The sequence below is a fragment of the Piliocolobus tephrosceles genome, chromosome 1 (genome assembly GCF_002776525.5).
Source record: "Piliocolobus tephrosceles isolate RC106 chromosome 1, ASM277652v3, whole genome shotgun sequence".
Taxonomy (NCBI): Eukaryota; Metazoa; Chordata; class Mammalia; order Primates; family Cercopithecidae; genus Piliocolobus; species Piliocolobus tephrosceles.
This window is the reverse complement of record NC_045434.1, coordinates 152,024,064-152,044,246: the sequence shown is the minus strand read 5'-3', so window position 1 is coordinate 152,044,246 and position 20,183 is coordinate 152,024,064. Positions and strand designations below refer to the sequence as shown.

General features: G+C 34.9%; 1 protein-coding gene and 1 long non-coding RNA gene across 2 annotated transcripts in view; both read right to left on the bottom strand.

Annotated features, from left to right (window-relative positions):
• LOC111541050 lies at window positions 1-7,707 on the bottom strand. Its single transcript, XR_002731158.2, has 2 exons — window positions 2,155-7,707; window positions 1-349 (listed from the first exon to the last, which is right to left on the bottom strand). It is a non-coding gene; the product is annotated as an uncharacterized LOC111541050 (long non-coding RNA).
• A 223-nt stretch (window positions 7,708-7,930) lies between these two features.
• Window positions 7,931-20,183, bottom strand: part of LRRC40 (leucine rich repeat containing 40) — a 63,411-nt gene continuing 51,158 nt past the window's right edge. Inside the window, exons 11-15 of the mRNA XM_023209593.3 lie at window positions 19,408-19,515; window positions 15,849-15,959; window positions 14,548-14,625; window positions 11,888-12,073; window positions 7,931-9,023 (exon numbers count right to left, since the gene is read on the bottom strand). Coding sequence (XP_023065361.1) covers window positions 8,918-9,023; window positions 11,888-12,073; window positions 14,548-14,625; window positions 15,849-15,959; window positions 19,408-19,515 — 589 coding nt within the window. The 3' untranslated portion in view covers window positions 7,931-8,917. The remainder of the gene's footprint in view (window positions 9,024-11,887; window positions 12,074-14,547; window positions 14,626-15,848; window positions 15,960-19,407; window positions 19,516-20,183) is intronic.

Here is a 20,183-nt window from a genome sequence, read left to right as displayed (position 1 = left end):
TCTCAGGAAGGAAAGTTCTTGTCCCTTGTGTGTGTGTGTGTGTGTGTGTGTGTGTGTGTGTGTGTATCTATATATATATCTTGTCAAAAAGGACAAGGCTCAGGTGACAGTGGGGACATAAATAACTGCAATATCATCCTGAATAAATCATATCATGGAGAGATAGTAACAGACTAGCTAAGCTCGAGCTTTCCACTTTCCTTGACTCTGTCTTTCCGAGGAGTGGCCTTTTTGGGTCAAAGTCAGAGGCGGCTTGCAGGAATCAAGGGCACCTCCTTCTTTCTGGAGGAAGGAACTTCATCTTAAGACTTGATAACAAAGGCTTACTGTTCCACCTAAAGGGATCAATCTGAGGAAAAAAGAGAAGTTAACCGTTAGTGTCCCTTGAAAGCTTTAAAATAATGCGTTTGTGTTTTAAACACGTAAGAAAAATGTACAAACATCCGGTGGACTTGCATATCTTTAACTCTTGTCATAACACATACAAGGAAAACGTTACACTCTTTACTGTTAGCAAACACTCCACTACTGGGGGTTGCTTTGTGTTTAAGTACCTGATAGGACCCATTAGAGTTCAGTAAGAAATACAACTTGAACAACCCATAAGATAACGTTTTCTAGGAAGTAAAAAAACTAAAGAATGCCTGGAATTATGCAGACACAGATCAAGTCTCATGCATGTCATTTAGACAGGCAGCCGAAATGCTGACATGGCCTATGCAGCCAGAGCCTTCGCTTAAGAGTTCTCCAATGTTGACAATTACAGCTGCCCTAGCAGCCTCTCTAAGCACTAAGTAGTGTAGCCTCTAAATCCTTACAACTTATTCTAAGGGAAGAATCTCTTTAGAGATTACATTACACCAGCAAGAGAATATTAATAGCCCATATGGCTTTATTTCCAACAAAATCCCAGACTTTTTGCTTGCTCTTAGAGGTTAAAATCAAAGATTTTTCACTCAGGATTAGCCTAGATGTAGAACAGCAACTGTATAATAAAGTTGAGTTCAAAAAGTGTATGAGTTCAGTTATGGTCTGGAAAATTAGCTGCCATTTTGTGATGAAGTGTTTGGTTTTTCCTTGTAGAAACTTAGTGTCATGGCGCATCAACTTAGAAAATGTGAATTTATTAAAAATATGCAATGGATTGTGCAGCATGCTTACATTTGAAAATGGAGATTGTGCCTGTAAATACTTAATCAAAGGACTCCTGACCTTCAAGTACCAGTTGTGGGCATATTACTGGAGATCCAGGTTAAAGGTATTGAAAAAAAAGCTCTGTATCTTCGTATATTCAGTTGTCAACATGGAGAAGCCACCTTTTAAAAAATATCAGTTCTGTAAAGCACAGTGCCTACTACACAGACATCATTATTCTACTTAAAAGTCTTTTTGTTTTTTGGGTTTTTTTTGAGATGGAGTCTCGCTCTGTCACCCAGGCTGGAGTGCTGTGGCCGGATCTCAGGTCACTGCAAGCTCCACCTCCCAGGTTCACGCCATTCTCCTGCCTCAGCCTCCCGGTAGCTGGGACTACAGGCGCCGCCACCTCACCCGGCTAGTTAAAAGTCTTTTTTTAAAATTCCAAATGCTTGTGGTAGTAGAAAGCAATAAATATTCTAAAATGAGGGATATTGGTCCTTTTGTGACTGAGCTATATGATAAACTAAGGGAAACTACGTAAGTTATGCCTATAACTCTTTAAGGTACATGATATAGCAAATAATCACTTATACAACCTCGTAGAAAGTTGAGAGGATTAATCAAATTGTTTAAAAATTTTCAAGGAGCCAAATTTAAATTCTCAATACCCTATGAGATTTTTTGTAACTATTTTAGATTTTTATCTGAAGAATGCATAGATATAGTAAAACCATTCAATACAGTAGTATCTGGTGGCCTTTCTGTGTGGAGGAGCTCGTTTGTCCAAGGTATGATCTACCAGTGAGAGGATCAGTGCCAAGGCACAACAAAAGCTAATCATTCTTAGTTTAATCCTGACCAGCTAGTCTTCCTCCAGACATTAGCTACCTGATTTTAAAGAGATCATGTTAGAAATGAAAAGCAGCAGTCTCTATCATATGTTAAATTCAAAGGCCTAGCTGCTTGTGAAGACCCTATTATGCTTTATTTGCCAATCTAAGAAAGAGATCTGCTTACCTGTCTTTAGGAAAAAGCAATGCTTTATGTAGCTTCAATTAGTCCTACATCAGGTTATTCTAATGCTTCCTGCTGCAAAAACCAAGCACGTAAGTCTCCAATCCTGAAAGTCACTAGAATATCGATATAAGGAATTCTGTCAGCAATATCACAGTATTCAAACCTCTGTTTAGGGTCCTGCATGTATTATCAAATTGGCCTCCAAACAGCAAGTGATAGAAAATTCAGGTGTTTATTGGATTTAAGGAAATTAATGAGTATTTGACATTTCAATAACCCCTTGAGATTGTCAAAAGCTTCAATAAGGAACTTTGACAAATAGATCAGAAAGTCCTAAGTGAGAAAGAAACAAGCATGTCTAGTGAAATCTGTCCAGTGTACATAACACTGCGCAAAGCATTATTTTATTCAGACCATTTGCATTCAGATGTACCCCAAAGACTACTATGCTATAATGGCTTGTCTCCTACTTCCTGGCCTCTAGCCCTACCCATTGCCTAGGTGGACGTTATGTTTTTAGTTTTTCCTTTGTGGGTGAGGGAAGAAGAGGACATCAGGTGAAGCGTGCCATTACTATTTGAAAACTAGCTCTGCAGGAAGGGTTAAATCAAATCCTTTACAGGGTGACCTTCCTATATCTCCTTAGAGCAACTGCATTTCAAAATAGGCCAAAGCTGAAGTCACAGGAATGAGACATTAATTGTAGGTTTTCAGGAAAGCTTCGGGGACACAGCAGGTACATTCTCCTAGAGCCTTTGAAAATACAACATGTAAGTCCTTCTTAGATTAGGCTGAAACTCCAAATCCTTGTTAAAGGTTTTCCTGGAATCCTGTAATAAACTGATCAGTTTATTATTAAGTACTGACTGAATGACAGAGAAAGGTACACAAGGAGGACTTGTATCACGTGAAGTAAAATAATTATTTCCTTAATGAGAAACTTAATTCTAGATTACTTACAATAGCTGCCTTATTGGGGGAAGGGAGGCATAGATTTGCAAATGGTGGGGGTTTTTTTTGTTTGTTTTTAAGTATTTGAAAAGATGCGTCAAGCAATAATAAACTAGATATGCAATAATCTTGTCGAGTAGTATGTGCTGGTTTTGGAAAGGTGAAAAGAAAATTGTTACATCAGGCTGCTTTTATCAAGCTAAGCATGGGCATGCCTTTCCAAAGGGTATATTTGATCCTACGGTTAATTTTAACATTTGGACTGGAAGCTTAACCTCATCAGGAGTGGAGTTAGATTTTACAAAGTTCCCCTTATCCAAACCACAGTATGCTTACTACTTTCTCCCTGCATTTTTCACACCTCAGCCTCCTAGGGCCAGCTACTGGCAAGTCATTTTGTCCATTTTCATTGATCTGGCCACATAAGGAACATCCTGTTTCTTTAAATCCTCAATGCTTAAATTGCCATGTAGAAATCAACTCCCTATCAATTTTCTACATTTAATCCTGAGCTTCTTGTCATATTTTCACTTTTCTGCACTGGTTCCCATGGCAACAAGTCTGTTGGCAGAGAAAGTATGACTCTGCTTTTAGTCTTCTGCACAGGACAAAATCCTTCTGGTGATCCTCAGGCAAGTATCATATAAAAAGTCAGGAGTTGACTACAATTCCCTTGGCTAATGCCTCTAATCCTTTACTCTCTCGCATGCCTTTTCCACCTTATTCCCAAACTAGGCTTGAGAAGAAAAGCATTCAAGGGCCCTGCCCAGTATCTTTTTAACTACTGATCCAAGTATTCAAAGGCCCTCCTGTCCAATCACAGCTGCAAAGACTGAATATTTTGGTTCAGACGGCTTTACATTCTCCCTAAGTATCAGCAACTTAACTGACATAAATGCGTAATTAATGACACGGACCACTGGGAGTAGCATCGAGAAGCAATTTTCAGTCATTTTTCTATAAACTTTCCTCAGTTAGCATCTAAGGTGTAGCCCAGGGAATAAGTATGTCCTGAATTGAGCCTTAAATCAGTGTCTAATAAGGCAATGGAACATTCAAGCAGATTTTCCCCTAATGAGTAGTTAAGTGGCAGAGGAGAGGCCAAGGAGTCATCCCAGAGTTCTAAGCTCATAAAGAGGAAGAGCTAACAAAGATGTAGGTAAGAAAAGAGGACATTGTAACTGGTGGCTGCATATGAGCAAGGGAGCTTCATTCAGTTGGGAACATTCAGGGTTCAAGTATGAAAAAGGTATGAAGCCTACCGAAAAATAAAGAAATGGAGCATGGAGAAAGAAAGGGTTTTTAAGAGTTAACAGTCAGTAGAAAGGGAGCCTGCAAATGAGAGAAGAATAGCTTCATGCAGACTTTGGCCCAACTCTTGTCTACAAATATTTTTGCAAATAATGTTTCTCTTAATAAAATGACATATTTTGTTTTGAACTTTGGAATTCCATTGCGACTTGGCACTAAATTATAGGCCTAGCAATCCTAAATTTCCTATGTCCTCAATATCTAGAAACAAGCAGGAACTGTTTGTCAGAAATTAAACAGGACTTATTTGAATGTGCTTTAAAAAAAAAAAAAATCAATGAATTCAGGGGAATGAAAATACATGTTAGAAATAAAAATGTGGTTATCTCAGCTATACTTAAGAAAATTATCAAATGTAAGTGATCCTTTTTTGCTAGATCTTATAAAATATGTGATACTTAAGTACATGGAAGTTTTAAAGTTAGCTGCTTATATTATACAAAGATATTTTTGGCTCTTTAAAGGTTATTTTCCTATATTAAGAAAAGCTTTCTTATATTAAAAACTTTTATTGCGACTCAGGTTTTGTGTCTATGTATAGGCACACATACATAGGAGGTGTTTTTCTTTGCACATTTGTTTTGCACAGCTAAAATAATGAGGTTAAATAAAGCCCAGGTATGCAGGTCAATTGACCTTTTTAATAGCTTAAGGAAAGCATTTGACAAATGGACAAAAGAAATCACATTGTATTTCTTTATATCTCTCCATTCCTCTTACCCTTCCCCAACCCTCTACTAAAGAATGTGTCTTATTTAGTCAGGAAATCTTATGTAATTTTTTGGGAAAGTCCATAGGAAAAGCAAGATGAAACTCTCAGGCAGACAACATAAAGCAGCTCCCATATCTGCTAGAAAGGTCATTGATTTTCAGAATATATTGTTGAAATAATTTTTATTTTCAATACTTATAGTCTTTCCACTCAGAGGACTCTTTATTTGTCTTGAATGTGGAAAAGGCATCTGGTTCAGGTCAGTAAGGACTGTTGTATGTTAAGTTTTACTCTAGAAAATTTGGTTTTAGCTTTGATGACACCTAGCGTCAGTGGAATGCAATGCATGTTTAATACTTCGGCTTCATAATGTTTGGGCATTTCTCTTGAACATCCTCAAGTACACGTTCATCCTTGAAAATGTAAGCCTATTTTCTGTTTGAAATGAAGAGAAAGGTAATTGATAGTCAGATAAACCAGGCAGTTTTTGTCTGAAGAGCCAATCAAGTTTCTCTTTGTACTCGGTAGGGACTAAAGGAAGCTTAGAGATAATGACATTGTCTTCATATGAAGAAGAAATTTTTTACTAGTGGAAAATTAGAAGTAAATCTACCAAATTCTGTTTGTAAATTTTAAAGACCACCACAAAAGACCTTGAAAAAAGTGAGATGACTGCAAGATTACTGTCGGTTATTGAAAGTACTACAGTTTTATTTTTTCCACTTTGTAACTGCCCAAGGGCTCCTCCCCCAACCAGGTATATATAAGAAAACCATAACATGAACTAGGCTCTTTCTATTCACAAAATAAACATTAAACTAACATAAGCAATTCTGAAGGAAGACAGTGGTAGGTTTTCAGATAGTTTCTTAAAAATTGTATGTAAAAGGATACTAGATATTATGTTTTGGATGTTTTTTTAAGTATCTATGAAAATTATTTTTTCCTAAACTATTTGATAATTGATTACTTTTGACCTCAGTTATTTTGGGGCATAATCCTTTTACTGCTCTATAAAGAAGTTCTAATTCTACCTATATGAATTAGTATTTTTCCATATGCCAAACACACACACATAAATGTTCCTTTTCTCATGTCAGGTCATACAATTCAGTGAAATATTTCACTCTTCTGTAAGTTTAAGAACAATTCCTAAGCAGTGATCCAACTTTGGGTCACTACTTTAGTAAAATGAAGATAGTCTCTAGACTTTTTTTTTTTTTAATGATATCTGACTTCACTACCATATGTGCAGCACAACAGTGACATCTTAAGGCCACGTAACCAGAGCTCCTTTACCCAGAGAAAAAACTTGAATTGGGATCTGATTTCAAAGAAATCCCATTATATTATCAAGTCGTTTTCAAATTTACAATATTCGACTGGTAGAGAAAGTGCTTCTTTATGACTTCTTTTGCAGTCTTTGTGAATCTTTTATGTGCAATAGTAAACATTGACATTTTACATAGACATATTGTATATTAATGCATGCATTTCACTGCATAGTTTATTGACACTCCCCTTGTAAAGCTTTTATGAAAGAACCAACAAGCCACAGCAGTATAGCAAAAGAGGCTCAATCTTTATAAATTGGGGCCTTTTCTGTCTCTTTGCTAGCCTAGGTGGCTGTATACAAATTTGGGTGGGAGGGGGCAGGAAACACCTCTTAACGTTTAAGGTTTTCTACTTGGGTGTACTCTAGCCAATTCAAGACAAATTGCTTACTTTAATAATACAATTTTACCATTTTATAAAAAAAATTAAATCACAACATGTTTAACTGAAATGGCTGTATTGTAATTAATATTTTGAGATAATTGTGATTTTGAGCTTAAATTATATATAAAAAATTGTCATTTTTGTATGTGTTAAAAAGACTACTATATCACAATTAAAAGTACTTTTTAGTTGAACTACATATTGATGTAAATAAAACTGAATGAAGACATATTTACTACTTTATTAACATAGATCGTGAATGTACTTACTGGTTTTTTTGCAGTATGAGACCATAACAACCTTGAAAGCTGCTTCATTTTATGTGCAAAGAAGTCCTATGAAACTATATTTTAAATTTACTGAACCAGTGAAATTAATTACTTTGTCAGTTAATTTGCAAATGCAAGCTGTATTCTCCAGTTTTATTTTATGTATTGACACTAATTGGTAAAGGTGTACAATGTGATTAGAATGCATTTTGAAGATGCTTTCTGTACAGATACAAAATACAGGGACTAAAATAATGCTGTGCAGTGTATAGCAGAGCCATTTTTCGGCTTTGGTGTACTCAACTTTTTCAGTATTTAAAAAAGTGTTTTGAATAACATAAAAGTCTCCTTATTGTATAAATAATAAAATGTCACCTTATTGTAAAGTGTCTTTTGTTTACTATCAAAGCAGACCTCGTAGTCAGCAACAGAGTTGTAATAAGAAAAAGGCATGTTTTTGTTTTTATATTTTTTTGAGATGGAGTTTCACTGTCACCCAAGGCTGGAGTACAGTGGCGCGATCTCGGCACTCTGTCACCCTCCACCTCCTGGGTTCAAGTGATTCTCCTGCCTCAGCCTCCCAAGATGCTGGGATTATAGGCACATGCACCATGCCCGGGTAGTTTTGTTTTGTTTTGTTTTTTGTATTTTTAGTAGAGATGGGGGTTTCACTATGTTAGCCAGGCTGGTCTTGAACTCCTGACCTCAAGTGATCTGTATGCCTCAGCCTCCCGAAGTGTTGGGATTACAGGCATGAGCCACCAAGCCCAGCTGAAAAGGCATGTTTTTTAAAACAAAAACATAAACATTGTAATCAATATTTGAAAAATGTAACTTTTATTCTGAACATGTAGTATTTATCTTTATTAGCAATTTTTTTCATAATATAAGCATGCCTCAATCATCCAAAAGCTATCTATCTATATAAATTGATATACATGCTACTGAATTGACTTCTTAATAGAATCATATGGTGTTTTAATGACTAATCAACCTATTTCTGATAATTTTGGTGTAAACAAAAATGATATTTAATTTTTATTAAATCAAGTTTATCTATATCAAATTCCCTTTTAGAAAAATAGTGCAAGTTTAGTCTTACCAAGATTGCAAGTAAATTTTAAAATTACGGTGCTGTAAATAAAAAGGTTTTAAGTTGAAATGTGTACTGAGATTAGTCACATCACAAAAGTCCTATGATGGGTAATGAAAAGTCTTACTTTTAATATATTTTTGTTTCCTTTTTCTTTTGACATGTGGCCCAAGATGAGGTCTTATTTTTTAAATGCCAAAGAACAGCATTCAACAAAATTCAATTTAATTTTATATCTAACAAAAACATAGAAACTGGCTAGTCATATCCAAGACAATTGGTCACACTGTATGGAATACAAAAAGAAATGAGAAAAAAAAACCAGTTCTACAAAAATGCTTTGTTATTATAATACTAAACCACATTAAACAAAAATTCACTTTTGGAGAAATTGCTTGCTGTAAGAAAATGAAAGTTAGTAGGATAAATCCTATGCAAAACATTTAGAACAAATGTATGAACACTTTGTGGTTATCACCATTACAAATGTTTACAACACCTTACAAAAATCTTAAATAAAAATGTAAAAATATTTACTGGCAGTGAATATGGCCCAGGCTAATTATACCAACGGGTAGGTAATACTGGGAAACTACAAGATCAATTATAGCAATCATCTTTTAAGATGATACTAAAACAAATGTTATATCTTCCTTAGAATTAACCAGGGTTAATAATACATGACAAGGGTTATAAAGCAACTCCATGTTAAGCAGGAATTCGGTCTCTCAAATATTCAAGTATAGCAGCTGTTCCTTTGATTAATATGGCTGCTCGAGGAACTCGGAATGGATTTCCATCCAGAAGTAATGTTCTAAACAAAAGAGAGAAACTGAGAATGTAAACATTTTCCATTAACAAGGTTTTTCATCTAATTTCATTTGCAATTTTATAAATAAAATTTGTATTTTTTTTTCTATTTGCCCCTTTTTATTTTTATTTCTTTTTTTTGAGACAGAGTCTCACTCTGTTGCCCAGCCTGAAGTGCAGAGGTGCAATCTCAGCTCACTGCAACCTCCACTTCCCAGGTTCAAGCAATTCTCATGCCTCAGCCGCCCGGGTAGCTGGGATTACAGGTGTGTGCCACCACACCCAGCTGATTTTTGTAATTTTAGTAGTGAGGGGGTTTCGCCATGTTGGCCAGGCTGGTCTCAAATTCCTGGCCTCAAGTAATCTGCTCGCCTCAGCCTCCCAAAGTGCTGAGATTACAGGCATGAACCATCATGCTTGGGCTAGTTGCCCCTTTTCAAATCTGAGCATTTAAACATTAGAATTATAACTAATTAATAACCCAAAACATATTAACTGAATACTTACTTTGTGAAAGGTATTGAGCCAAGTAATTTATATTCACTAACTAACTCTTAACAATCCTACTCTCTCAACAATCCTATGATGGAAGTACCATTAATAGTTCTATTTTAATAGATGAGGAAATACAAATTTAGGGAAGTAAGAAATATTGTCTAAGATCAAACAGCTACTAAATGGTGGAGTTGTGATTTGAACCACCCTTTTATCCAGCCCTCTCAATCTTATTAAATGACTATACACTAAATGATCAAGTAAGATTTAAACAAATATCAGCAAGAGTTATCCAAGCCAAGGACTGTAATGTAATCAATGCATCACCACCACTGCTCCACCCCTTGCCTCCCCAAAACATTAACACATTCTGCCCTCTCCCTCCTTTGAGCAGATATACATATATAAACCTATTTACATGATCTGAGAGTTCAACTTAAGATTTAAAAGCTTGTTTTGTTTCATTATATAATAAAATATCTTCAGCTAAGAGAGGCTTTTTGGCCGAGCATGGTGGCTCATGCCTGTAATCCCAGCACTTTGGGAGGCCAAGGTGGGTGAATCACCTGAGGTCGGGTGTTCGAGACCAGCCTGACCAACATGGAGAAACCCTGTCTCTACTAAAAATACAAAATTAGCCAGGTGTGGAAATCCCAGCTACTCGGGAGGCTGAGGCAGGAGAATCGCTTGAACCCGGGAGGCAGAGGTTGCAGTGAGCCGAAATCGAGCCATTGTACTCCAGCCTGGGCAACAAGAGCTAAGCTCTGTCTCAAAAAAAAAAAAAAGAGAGAGGCTTTTATATTACTTTTTAAGTTAAGTGTTTATATAAACAAAAATCAAAGGACTCACACCATATTGTTGATCTAAATTATATCTTCAAATATTTCTGTTTCTTGGGAATTCTTTTAAAGACTTATTTTCTTAATTTCTAGAAAAAAGTTGATTACAGTTGATCCTCATATTTGTGGGTGCTATATTTGCAAACTCGCCTACTCACTAAAGTTTGTAATGCCCAAATCAATATATGTGGCACTTCCGAGATCATTCATAAACATGCAGGGAGGAACAAAAAATTGGAGGCACCCCACGGGCATGTTTCCAGGTGAGGTTGAACAAGGTGATGCTTTGTCTTCTTGTTTTAGCTCTTATACTGTAAACGGGTCCTTTTTGGTGGTTCATTTAGTGCCACACTTTTCAAATTTTCATACCTTTGTTGGTGTTTTCACTGTGTTAAATGGTCACCAAGTGTAATGCTAAAGTACTGTCTAGTCTTCCTAAGCACAAATGGGATTTTGAAAAAAATACATGTGTCAGGTAAGCTTTGTTCAGGCATGAATTATAGTGCTGTTGGCCATGATTTCAATGTTAATGACATGACAATAATATTAAATGAAGTATCTTACTACAGAAACACATATATAACAAAGTTATATATTGACTGGTTGCTGAAAATGTTGTGACTAGACTCTTGCAAGAACCTAATCCCTGTATTTCCCAGCAATAGGTCAGTATTCAACTAACAGGGTGTTCAGAGTGTCTATAGAACATAACTGCCACAAAGAATACGAATCAACTGTATTTGTCTCCTATAACTTACTAATATGAGGTACTAGAGCAGATACCAGTGTTGCCCCAGTGAAGGAAAATATACCGAATCATTAATATGCAGTTTTCAGCAATTAAATTACTTCTGACACATTCTGCTTAACCACTTGGTTTTCTGTTGATATCTCAAACCTCCTTTATATTCACTTAACAAGCACTTACTGCGTGTTTACTATGTTTTAGGCACTGAGACAACTCTTTTCCAAAGAAAGACCCAAAAATCGTATAAATAAGTCCAAATGAAGCATGACGGGAAATCAGGTTAGGGACTAATTCTGCTTGGAGGACAGGGAAGGCTTTCAAAGGTGACAATCAATAGGCCAATTATTGATGAAACAGGGTAAAAGTACCTGATGCTGAGGGAACAGGAGATGTAAAGAGTGAGGAAGACTATGCTGGGCTCGAAATAGAATGGTGGTAATCTGCAATCAATTTCAAAAAAACCCTGTATTCAAAGCTAAAGAGTTAATATTTCCCTGACATTTTTATGCAGTAGAGATTCAGGTTATAAACATACACAGTGATAAGCAAAGTGCCATTAGAAACAATTAGTTATTATATTTACACATATACCATATAAGCAAAACTAAAAATATACATTTGGTAAAATTTGAAAAACAGAATTGGTACTCTGGGTTTTGTTACTTGTTATTTTTAACAGGATATTAAATCTGTTACTTTAACTTCCTGTAAATTTATCTCAAAAAGAAAAATCACTTCAATAAATCAATAAAATAAATGAAATAAGCAGTAGAATGGTATAGTTACCTTAAGTTCACACAATTACCAAGCTCTGGTGGAATTTGTAAGAGGTCATTATTTTGAAGGTCCAACGTGGTCAGATTTTCCATCATCTTCATTTTCTGAGGGTCCACAGATCCAACCTGATTATTACTAATCAGAATTGTTTCAAGTGTGAAGATACGATATAGAACTTCAGGTAGCATTTTAAACCTATTAATACATGAACAGAACACCTAAATATACTGGAATGAGACATCAAAACATTCCTTAAAACAGATTATCTTAAATTTGACATGAGTTTTTTCTTTAGTTTATGTTATTCTATAATTGGCATTAAGTCCTTTATTTGAATTTTACAAAAAATAAAGAGAAAGGGCTAATTTTGAAAATCTTGAAATACATGTTAAGCAGACAAACTTGTAACACTTACTATTTATTGTACAAAATCAGCAAAAGTTCAGAGTAAATTTTCCCATGTTTCTCTGTTCACATTCAAGAGAAGAGGAAATCTTCTCTAAATGTATCCATGTAGGTATTCTTCCTTTCACTTTTACTTCTTATGAAACATAATCACTCCCAATATATTACGTAAAATTCGAGATTTATATTTTGCTTTGACTGAAGCTTCCAAAATGAGTACACTTTGGGTTCTTAAAAAGACAGCAAATTAGCATAGACTGCTGGCTTTCTTGTCCAAGCAACCCTGAAAATGCCACAAGATATGGGAAGGCTAACAGCTCTCAAATCTATACTTGCAATTAACACAAAAATGGCTCAGGACCCTGCAGGGGAGAAAGGCTAGCACAGTTTTAGCATAAGGTAAACTGCAGCCTTGACTAGAAAATACAAGAATGGGCCAGAAAGGAGAGCTTTGGCCTTTTCACTTCCGCATACTGTCCCCTTCCTTTGCTGCCTTGATGAAAAAAAGCAACAGTGAAGTGTAAACTCAAGGCAGTGCTGAAGTTCCAGTGAGACTAGAGAAGCAATAGCCAAGAGTACAGATGGACCAAATGACCCCTTAGTAGGCTCTTCTCTTCCCTCCCTGTAACCCATGAACAAGATAATTATCTTGTTCACAGAAATTTAGGCTAGCTTTTGGTACTTCCCCAAAGATATCACTTGCAAGGCAACTGTTAGCTCAATTGACAACACAATATAAAACTGATAGCTCAATTCACAAGTAAAACTTAGGAGAGATCTGAGAAGTGCACATATTTTAAAACAATGACAATAATGGTGCAATCTATATACTAGAAAGCACAAGTAATGGAGCAGACAGAAGAAAAATTTAAATAAGCAATATTTTAACATCACTATGCATTAGCTTCCTCATCTATAAATGAGGAATAATAATAGTACTAAACATATACACTTGTTATAAGGATTAAATGAATATATTTGAAGACCTTAGGACATTATCTGGGTTACATTAAATATTAGCTGTTAATATTTTATTTTTTAAATTTTATTTATTTATTTTTTGAGACAGTCTTGCTCTGTCGCCCAGGCTGGAGTGCAGTGACGCAATCTGAGATCACTGCAACCTCCACCTCCTGGGGTTCAAGCGATTCTCCTGCCTCAGCCTCCCGAGTAGCTAAGTTTTACAGGCCACCACCACGTCTGGCTAATTTTTGTATTTTTAGTAGAGATGGAGTTTCACCATGTCGGCCAGGCCAGTCTCAAACTCCTGACCTCAGGTGATCCGCCCACCTTGGCCTTCCAACGTGCTGGGATTACAGGTGTCAGTCATTGCACCTGGCCAGTTATTCATATTTTAATTAAATTGTCTTTAGAATCCATTTTCATCATAAGAAACAATGTGACATAGTTGTTAAGAGCCCAACTTCTGGAGCCAAACCACCTGGACTCAAATCTCAGCTGTATAATTAACTATTTATGCATACTTTAGATGAGTTACTTAGCTTCTAATCCTTGATTTTTAAATGAACACAGTAACAGAACCCACCATGTAGGGTTCTTGTAAGCATGAGCTATTACATGTAAAGTACTTAGTACAGCACCAGCAGAATCAGCTCTTCTCAATAAATATGTTACTCTTAATTATCTGCAGTATCTTGATAGTGTTTGCAGAATAAAATCTAAGTTTTGTTGAGCATAAAAAGCTCAAGGTCTGGCTACTGCTTACTTGCCAAACTTTATCTGTTCCTTCTACTCCTCTACCTGCTTGCTTGATTGTCCAAAGCACACTGAACTTCTTGAAGTTTCCCAAACATCCCATATGTTCTCACATCTTTGTGCCTTGGCATACGCTATTTGCTTTAACTAGAATGCTCTCTACCTGAATGGCTGGCAAATGTCTACTTTTCAAACCTCGGTTTCAATGCTATCTCCTCTACTTAGAAGTAATCTCAGAAGACATTTTCCCCTGCACTATGCTTCCATTAGAGCAACTGTAATTATTTATTTGAATATTTATCTTTCTAGGCTACAGGTTTCTCAAAACAGTAAAAAGAAACAAAAAATATGTTAGACATCAACTATGAGAATTCTAAGAAAATAATATTTTTACCTCTAAGAAGAACTAAGTGAAAATAAAATCTGGATATTGAAATAAAGTAGAAGGGGCCTTTTTTGTTTATTTGGCTTTTAGTTGTTTTCTCCAATGAGAAAGATCTACATATTTCCACAGAATAACAATTGGAATTGTCTGTTCTGTCTCTTACCTATTAAAGGAAAGATTGATCGTTTGTAGTCTTACCAGTGATTCCATTTCTTCGGGCAAAGAATTTAAAAAATTGTTCCTAAATTGGAAATCAAAACAGATGATTCACAAAGTTTGAAAAATTTTACAAATTTAATTTATAATTAAAATGTTGAGCAGGAAAAAAAATATGTAGATCAGTTTGTCAGTCCTTGATCTGACTTTATTAAGGCTGAGTTCTGAGAATTCTGAATCAGTCACCTACCGCAGTTATTTGGTTAGTATGCCAAATCCTAATCACATCAATATGCAACCAATTGATAATGCAATGAATTCTTTATAGGTTTAATAGTGATTACGTGGTAAACATTGTAAACTAACTCCTTCAAAGTGGGGTCTTTAATATTTCCCCCACATCTATAATACCACATAAAATAAATATTCCATTGGTATTAATACATATGATACAGACATGAAATTCTACTCTAAGAGGAATTTTAAAATTATTTTAAAAATGAACCAGGAAGTTAAAGAGTTCTATTAAGAGATTTGGAGTTTTCTTCTCCATAGGTATAAGGCAAATCTATTCCTAAGTTTAGAATTTAAATCTACACAATGACTATTTTTTTTTTTTTTTTAGCTCTTACAATGAAACATGACAATAAACAAAATCTTATTTACTGTTGGAATGATCCGGGAGCAATGTTAGAAGAAAAGTTAACAAAAAGGTAAAAGGATTTTAGAGCCAATATAACTACTAATAATGAAAATACCTGTGAGAAAATTATTCCCAACTAGATGACTACCTATTACAAATAAAAACTTTTCGCTAACCTATTTCTTTGTTCAGAAGTCAAGCCTAATATGTAAAAGTCATACTTTCTACAGTATAATCTATATTCTTTTTCTATATCTATATTCTCTGTACTTTTCTCCAGGTATTGTCTGCATTAAGTTGTGTTAAATAACCCACTCAGCTGGTTTTATGCTATTTACTTTCAGAAAAGAAACAATGTGAAGAAAATACTTTCCATGTGTTATTTGTAATTTTGCTTAGAATGGGTTAATATTTTCAGTAATTTTGTCTTATCACATAACTTGTAAATTGCTTACAAATGATAAATGTCTGATTACAGTATTCTTCCTAAATTCTTTCTTGGGTTTCCTAAACACTATTTTAGGATTCTCCTAAACTACTGTTAATAAATAAAGGCCAGTTTTCATATATACCTAGGAAAATATGAGGCAAAAGGAATAAGTTAGGCAAAACTCAAAGACAAGTTATAACTTTTTAAAAAGTCAAGCAATAGTATCAATAAATACCTGAGATCTAAAAAAGTCAATTTTTGAAGCATACATAACTCCAAGGATATAAAGGAAAGTTTATTAAAACTGAGATTGACATCAGAAACCATTTCCTTCAGTTCTACCATCCTGAAACAAAAATAATTTTTAAATGTTAGCACTTGAATTCACTGTCAGAACTTCAAAACTGTAAGCAGATCAAAGGAGGAAATTCCTATATTTAACTTCTGCTAATTATGACTTTTTGTACCTTTTACTTTTTCACAGGAACATTAATGAGTTTGGATATGTAACTAATAAAAATAATTTTTTTAAAAAGGCTCACTTTTATCTGACCAAAAGTTTCTATTTGGCTTTAGATGTACATTAAAGTCGCTTAAAAAACTATTTATTTTGCATTTAAACCAACTTGGCATGAAGGAGAAAAATCAAATCTAGAAAATTTGTATACTTTATTCTGTTAATAACTTGAATCAATAAGACAAACTGTTAGACAGACATCTGTAACACAGTAGTTTTCTACTACAAAAGTGGTGTATCACCACTAAGGAGCTTTAGTTTAAAACTTAGAGGAAGAATTAAACATTTCTAAGTAAGCCTAATCAAGGTTTATAGTTTTAATCCTGTTATTAATATGATTTAATAACAAATGAAAGTTGGCTGGGTGTGGTGGCTCACACCTGTAATCTCAGCACTTTAGGAGGCTGAGGCAGGTGGATTACTTGAGGTCAGGAGTTCAAGACCAGCCTGGCCAACATGGTGAAACTCCACCTCTACTAAAAACACAAAAAATTAGCCAGGCATGGTGGCAGGCACCTGTAATCCCAGCTACTCGGGAGGTTGAGGCAAGAGAATTGCTTGAGCCTGGGAGGCGGAGGTTATAGTGAGCTGAGATCACACTACTATACTCCAGCCTGGGCAACAAGAGCAAAACTCTGTCTCAAAAACAAAAGAAAAGAAAACCAAATGAAAGTTGTACAACTTAGTCTATATCACATTAGCAAAGAAAAAAAAAAGGATATAAAATGCTGTGCTGAAAAAGATGTAGTGAAAGAAAGTGAGTTTCAATGTGTAACTGATAAAACTTTTTTTGATATATCAAGAGTCAAACTCTGACTTAATAATTTTTCTGGAAATCTGGCCTAGAAAAACAATACGTTTCCTTTATTGTCATAATCAACCTTATAGTATATAGTTAATTTATATTTTTAAAGTATTGTTTATAAACAGAAAAATACTTATGATAAATAAACCAGTTAAGATACAAATTATGGCCAAGCACGGTGGCTCACACCTGTAATCCCAGCACTTTGGGAGGCCAAGGCAAATGGATCAGTTGAGCTCAAGAGTTTGAGACTAGCCTGGGCAACATGGCAAAACCTGGTCTCTACAAAAATTAGCAGGGTGTGGTGGCATATGCCTGTAGTCCCAGCCACTAGGGAGGCTGAGGTGGGAGGATCACTTTAGCCTGAGAGGTTAAGGCTGCACTGAGCCGTGATTGTGCCAGTGAACTCCAGTCAGGTCAGTGAGATCCTGTCTCAAAAAAAAAAAAAAAAAAAGATACAAATTGCATGTGTAACTCCAAATGGAGAATAGCTTGAAATAAAATATGCAGTATGCCACAAAGTTAACAGAGTAAATCAGTGATGAAACTACAACTGATATATTCCTTTATCCCAAAATTTTATGAATATGTATTATTTTTATAATCTTTGGTGAAAAGTATGAATTGTTTTTTTTTTTGTTTTTTTTTGTTTTTTTTTGTTTTTTTGAGACGGAGTCTGGCTCTGCCGCCCAGGCTGGAGTGCAGTGGCCGGATCTCAGCTCACTGCAAGCTCCGCCTCCCGGGTTCCCGCCATTCTCCTGCCTCAGCCTCCAGAGTAGCTGGGACTACAGGCGCCGCCACCTCGCCCGGCTAGTTTTTTGGTATTTTTTAGTAGAGACGGGGTTTCACCGTGTTAGCCAGGATGGTCTCGATCTCCTGACCTCGTGATCCGCCCGTCTCGGCCTCCCAAAGTGCTGGGATTACAGGCTTGAGCCACCGCGCCCGGCTGAATTGTTAATTAAAATTTTTTTTAAAAGGGTAAGTGATTTGGGAACTTTCTAGAGAAAAGCATGGCTTTTTTAAAGCAACATGTCCCCGTAATAAGGCATGTCTTGATTATTTTCTTGACATTCTAAGTTGCTCAAAATGTGATACAATAGCTGTGTCAACAGAATGACATTGTTTTGCAAAAGAAGAGTCAGATAGATAAAATGAGGCAGTAAATAATAACTAATGTCTCTTAAGTCTATCTTTATTCCCAATTAACTGGATCCCCTCCAAAAGCAAACCTGTCCTATCTGAGAGCAAATCTAAATGCTCGATTCTATCAAATATCCTCTCAGTCCTTTAAAACAAGAGAGAACCAGAAGACAGACTAGAGATCCCTTCTGCCATGGACTATCTTAAATTTGTCATCTTTTAAGATCTACATTCCCTAAACTATGCTCTGTGAAACAGAAAGCAAATTATAGTTTGTCTCACTTTTTAAAAGTTTTAAACATCTAAAAAAATTATGATAGTCAGATGAAAGTCATTCAACTTCCTCAATTCATCACATCACTCTCCTCCACGACATCACCTTTTTTTTCCTTTTAAGTATTTACGTGCATAAAAGCATTAGGCTCTAGCTGAATGCTTTGTGTGGATTATGTCATTTAGTTTAATTCTTATAAATAGGCACTATTATTATCCCTATTTCACAGGTAAGAAAACTAAGAACAGCTAGTTAACCTGTCCAAAAACGACACAGCAACTCTGGCATATGGTATAAGCAATTGACTCTATAGCTCAAGTTCCTTATCAGTACCCTATCCTATCTCACACTGGGTTGTTTTAACTGCTAGATTATCTGTCAGCTTTCTTTGGGTATATAGTTTACTGCTGGATAACAAATGTTTTTTAAAGTTCAACAATATACTAAATTAATTGTTTCTCATAATCTAAAGATTTTGCTATAATTAACAACAAAAAATGTATTAAACAGTACAACGTATAAAGCAAATGACTGCATGTGAAGAATCCTTTTCTAGGAGAAAAATATTAACAGGTTTCAGTTAATTTTGCTTTTCTTATCAGTGGAAAAATTCTAGGCTTTATTAACATAAAGCCCCAGATGGAAATTCCTATTAATCCATATGGACCTGATGTTAGACAGTCTCTTAATACTTTTCCCTAATACTTCATGTCATTGTATGGGTGTGTGTATATATATATATATACACCTTATATTTCATTATATGGGAAAAATAACAATGTTTTTAATAATTCTTATACCCATTTTCCAAGTTTAAATATAAAAGAAAAAGAAACAAAACATTGTAAAATCTCTATACCTCTCAGAACAAATGATGAAATTGTGTCAGTAAATATTTAATGACATTTTGCTAAATCCCTCTAATATTAATAATGTAAAAATTTTTACATATAGTTTTAAATTTAAAAACCAATAAAAATAATTTTGATTGCAACCAAGATGGAAAAACAACAGAATGGATCACAACCTATAGACATGACATCATAAATAGTTCTTACCTTTTTGGAATTTCACATAGTTGATTCTTACTGAAGTTAACAGAAGTGATGATGTTGCTTTTTACTGCATTAAACACCTCATCAGGAATCAAAGTTGCTTGTTTATCACTAAATGAAAAATGGTTTTAAAAAACAAACCATTCTTAGCAGTCCAAAAAGATAGGATTATTACTCTTCATTTTTAAAGGTATTTAAAGATTTTATGAAATTTTTCAAAGCCATTGATTATAAAATTTTGTAATAAATGCCATATAATCTACCAAGCCATAAAAGGTTCACTGTTAAGAATTCAGACAACATATTGTGTTAGAACATATTGTGCCACATTTTCTGGGCATTCATATACTCAGTGTGAATAAAAATAGACATTTATCTTCGGAGTCTAAGATATCTACAAGTCATATAGTAAATGGAGCCCATTCCTTTACCTCTGAGTAGAATTAAATCTATCATTTTAAAACCTAGTTGTTGCCCAATCTTAAAAATCTATAAAAGGAGTTTTCTGTCAAATTTGTTTGGGTATATAATTTCTGCATGATAATAATTATTTTTAAAAGTTCAACATTATACTAAAATAAAATTAGTCTAATTAGTTTAAAATTAGTTTCAGTTTAGTAACCTAAACCAATTTCTCTCTCCTTTAGTATGTGACAAGGTAGACAGAGCAGAGGACTGAGATTAAACTATTCCTATTTCTACCATTAATGAGCTTTGTAACTTACCTCCCCTGTATCTCAGTTCTGTGACATTAGAATCTGAAGGACTATTTATTGTTA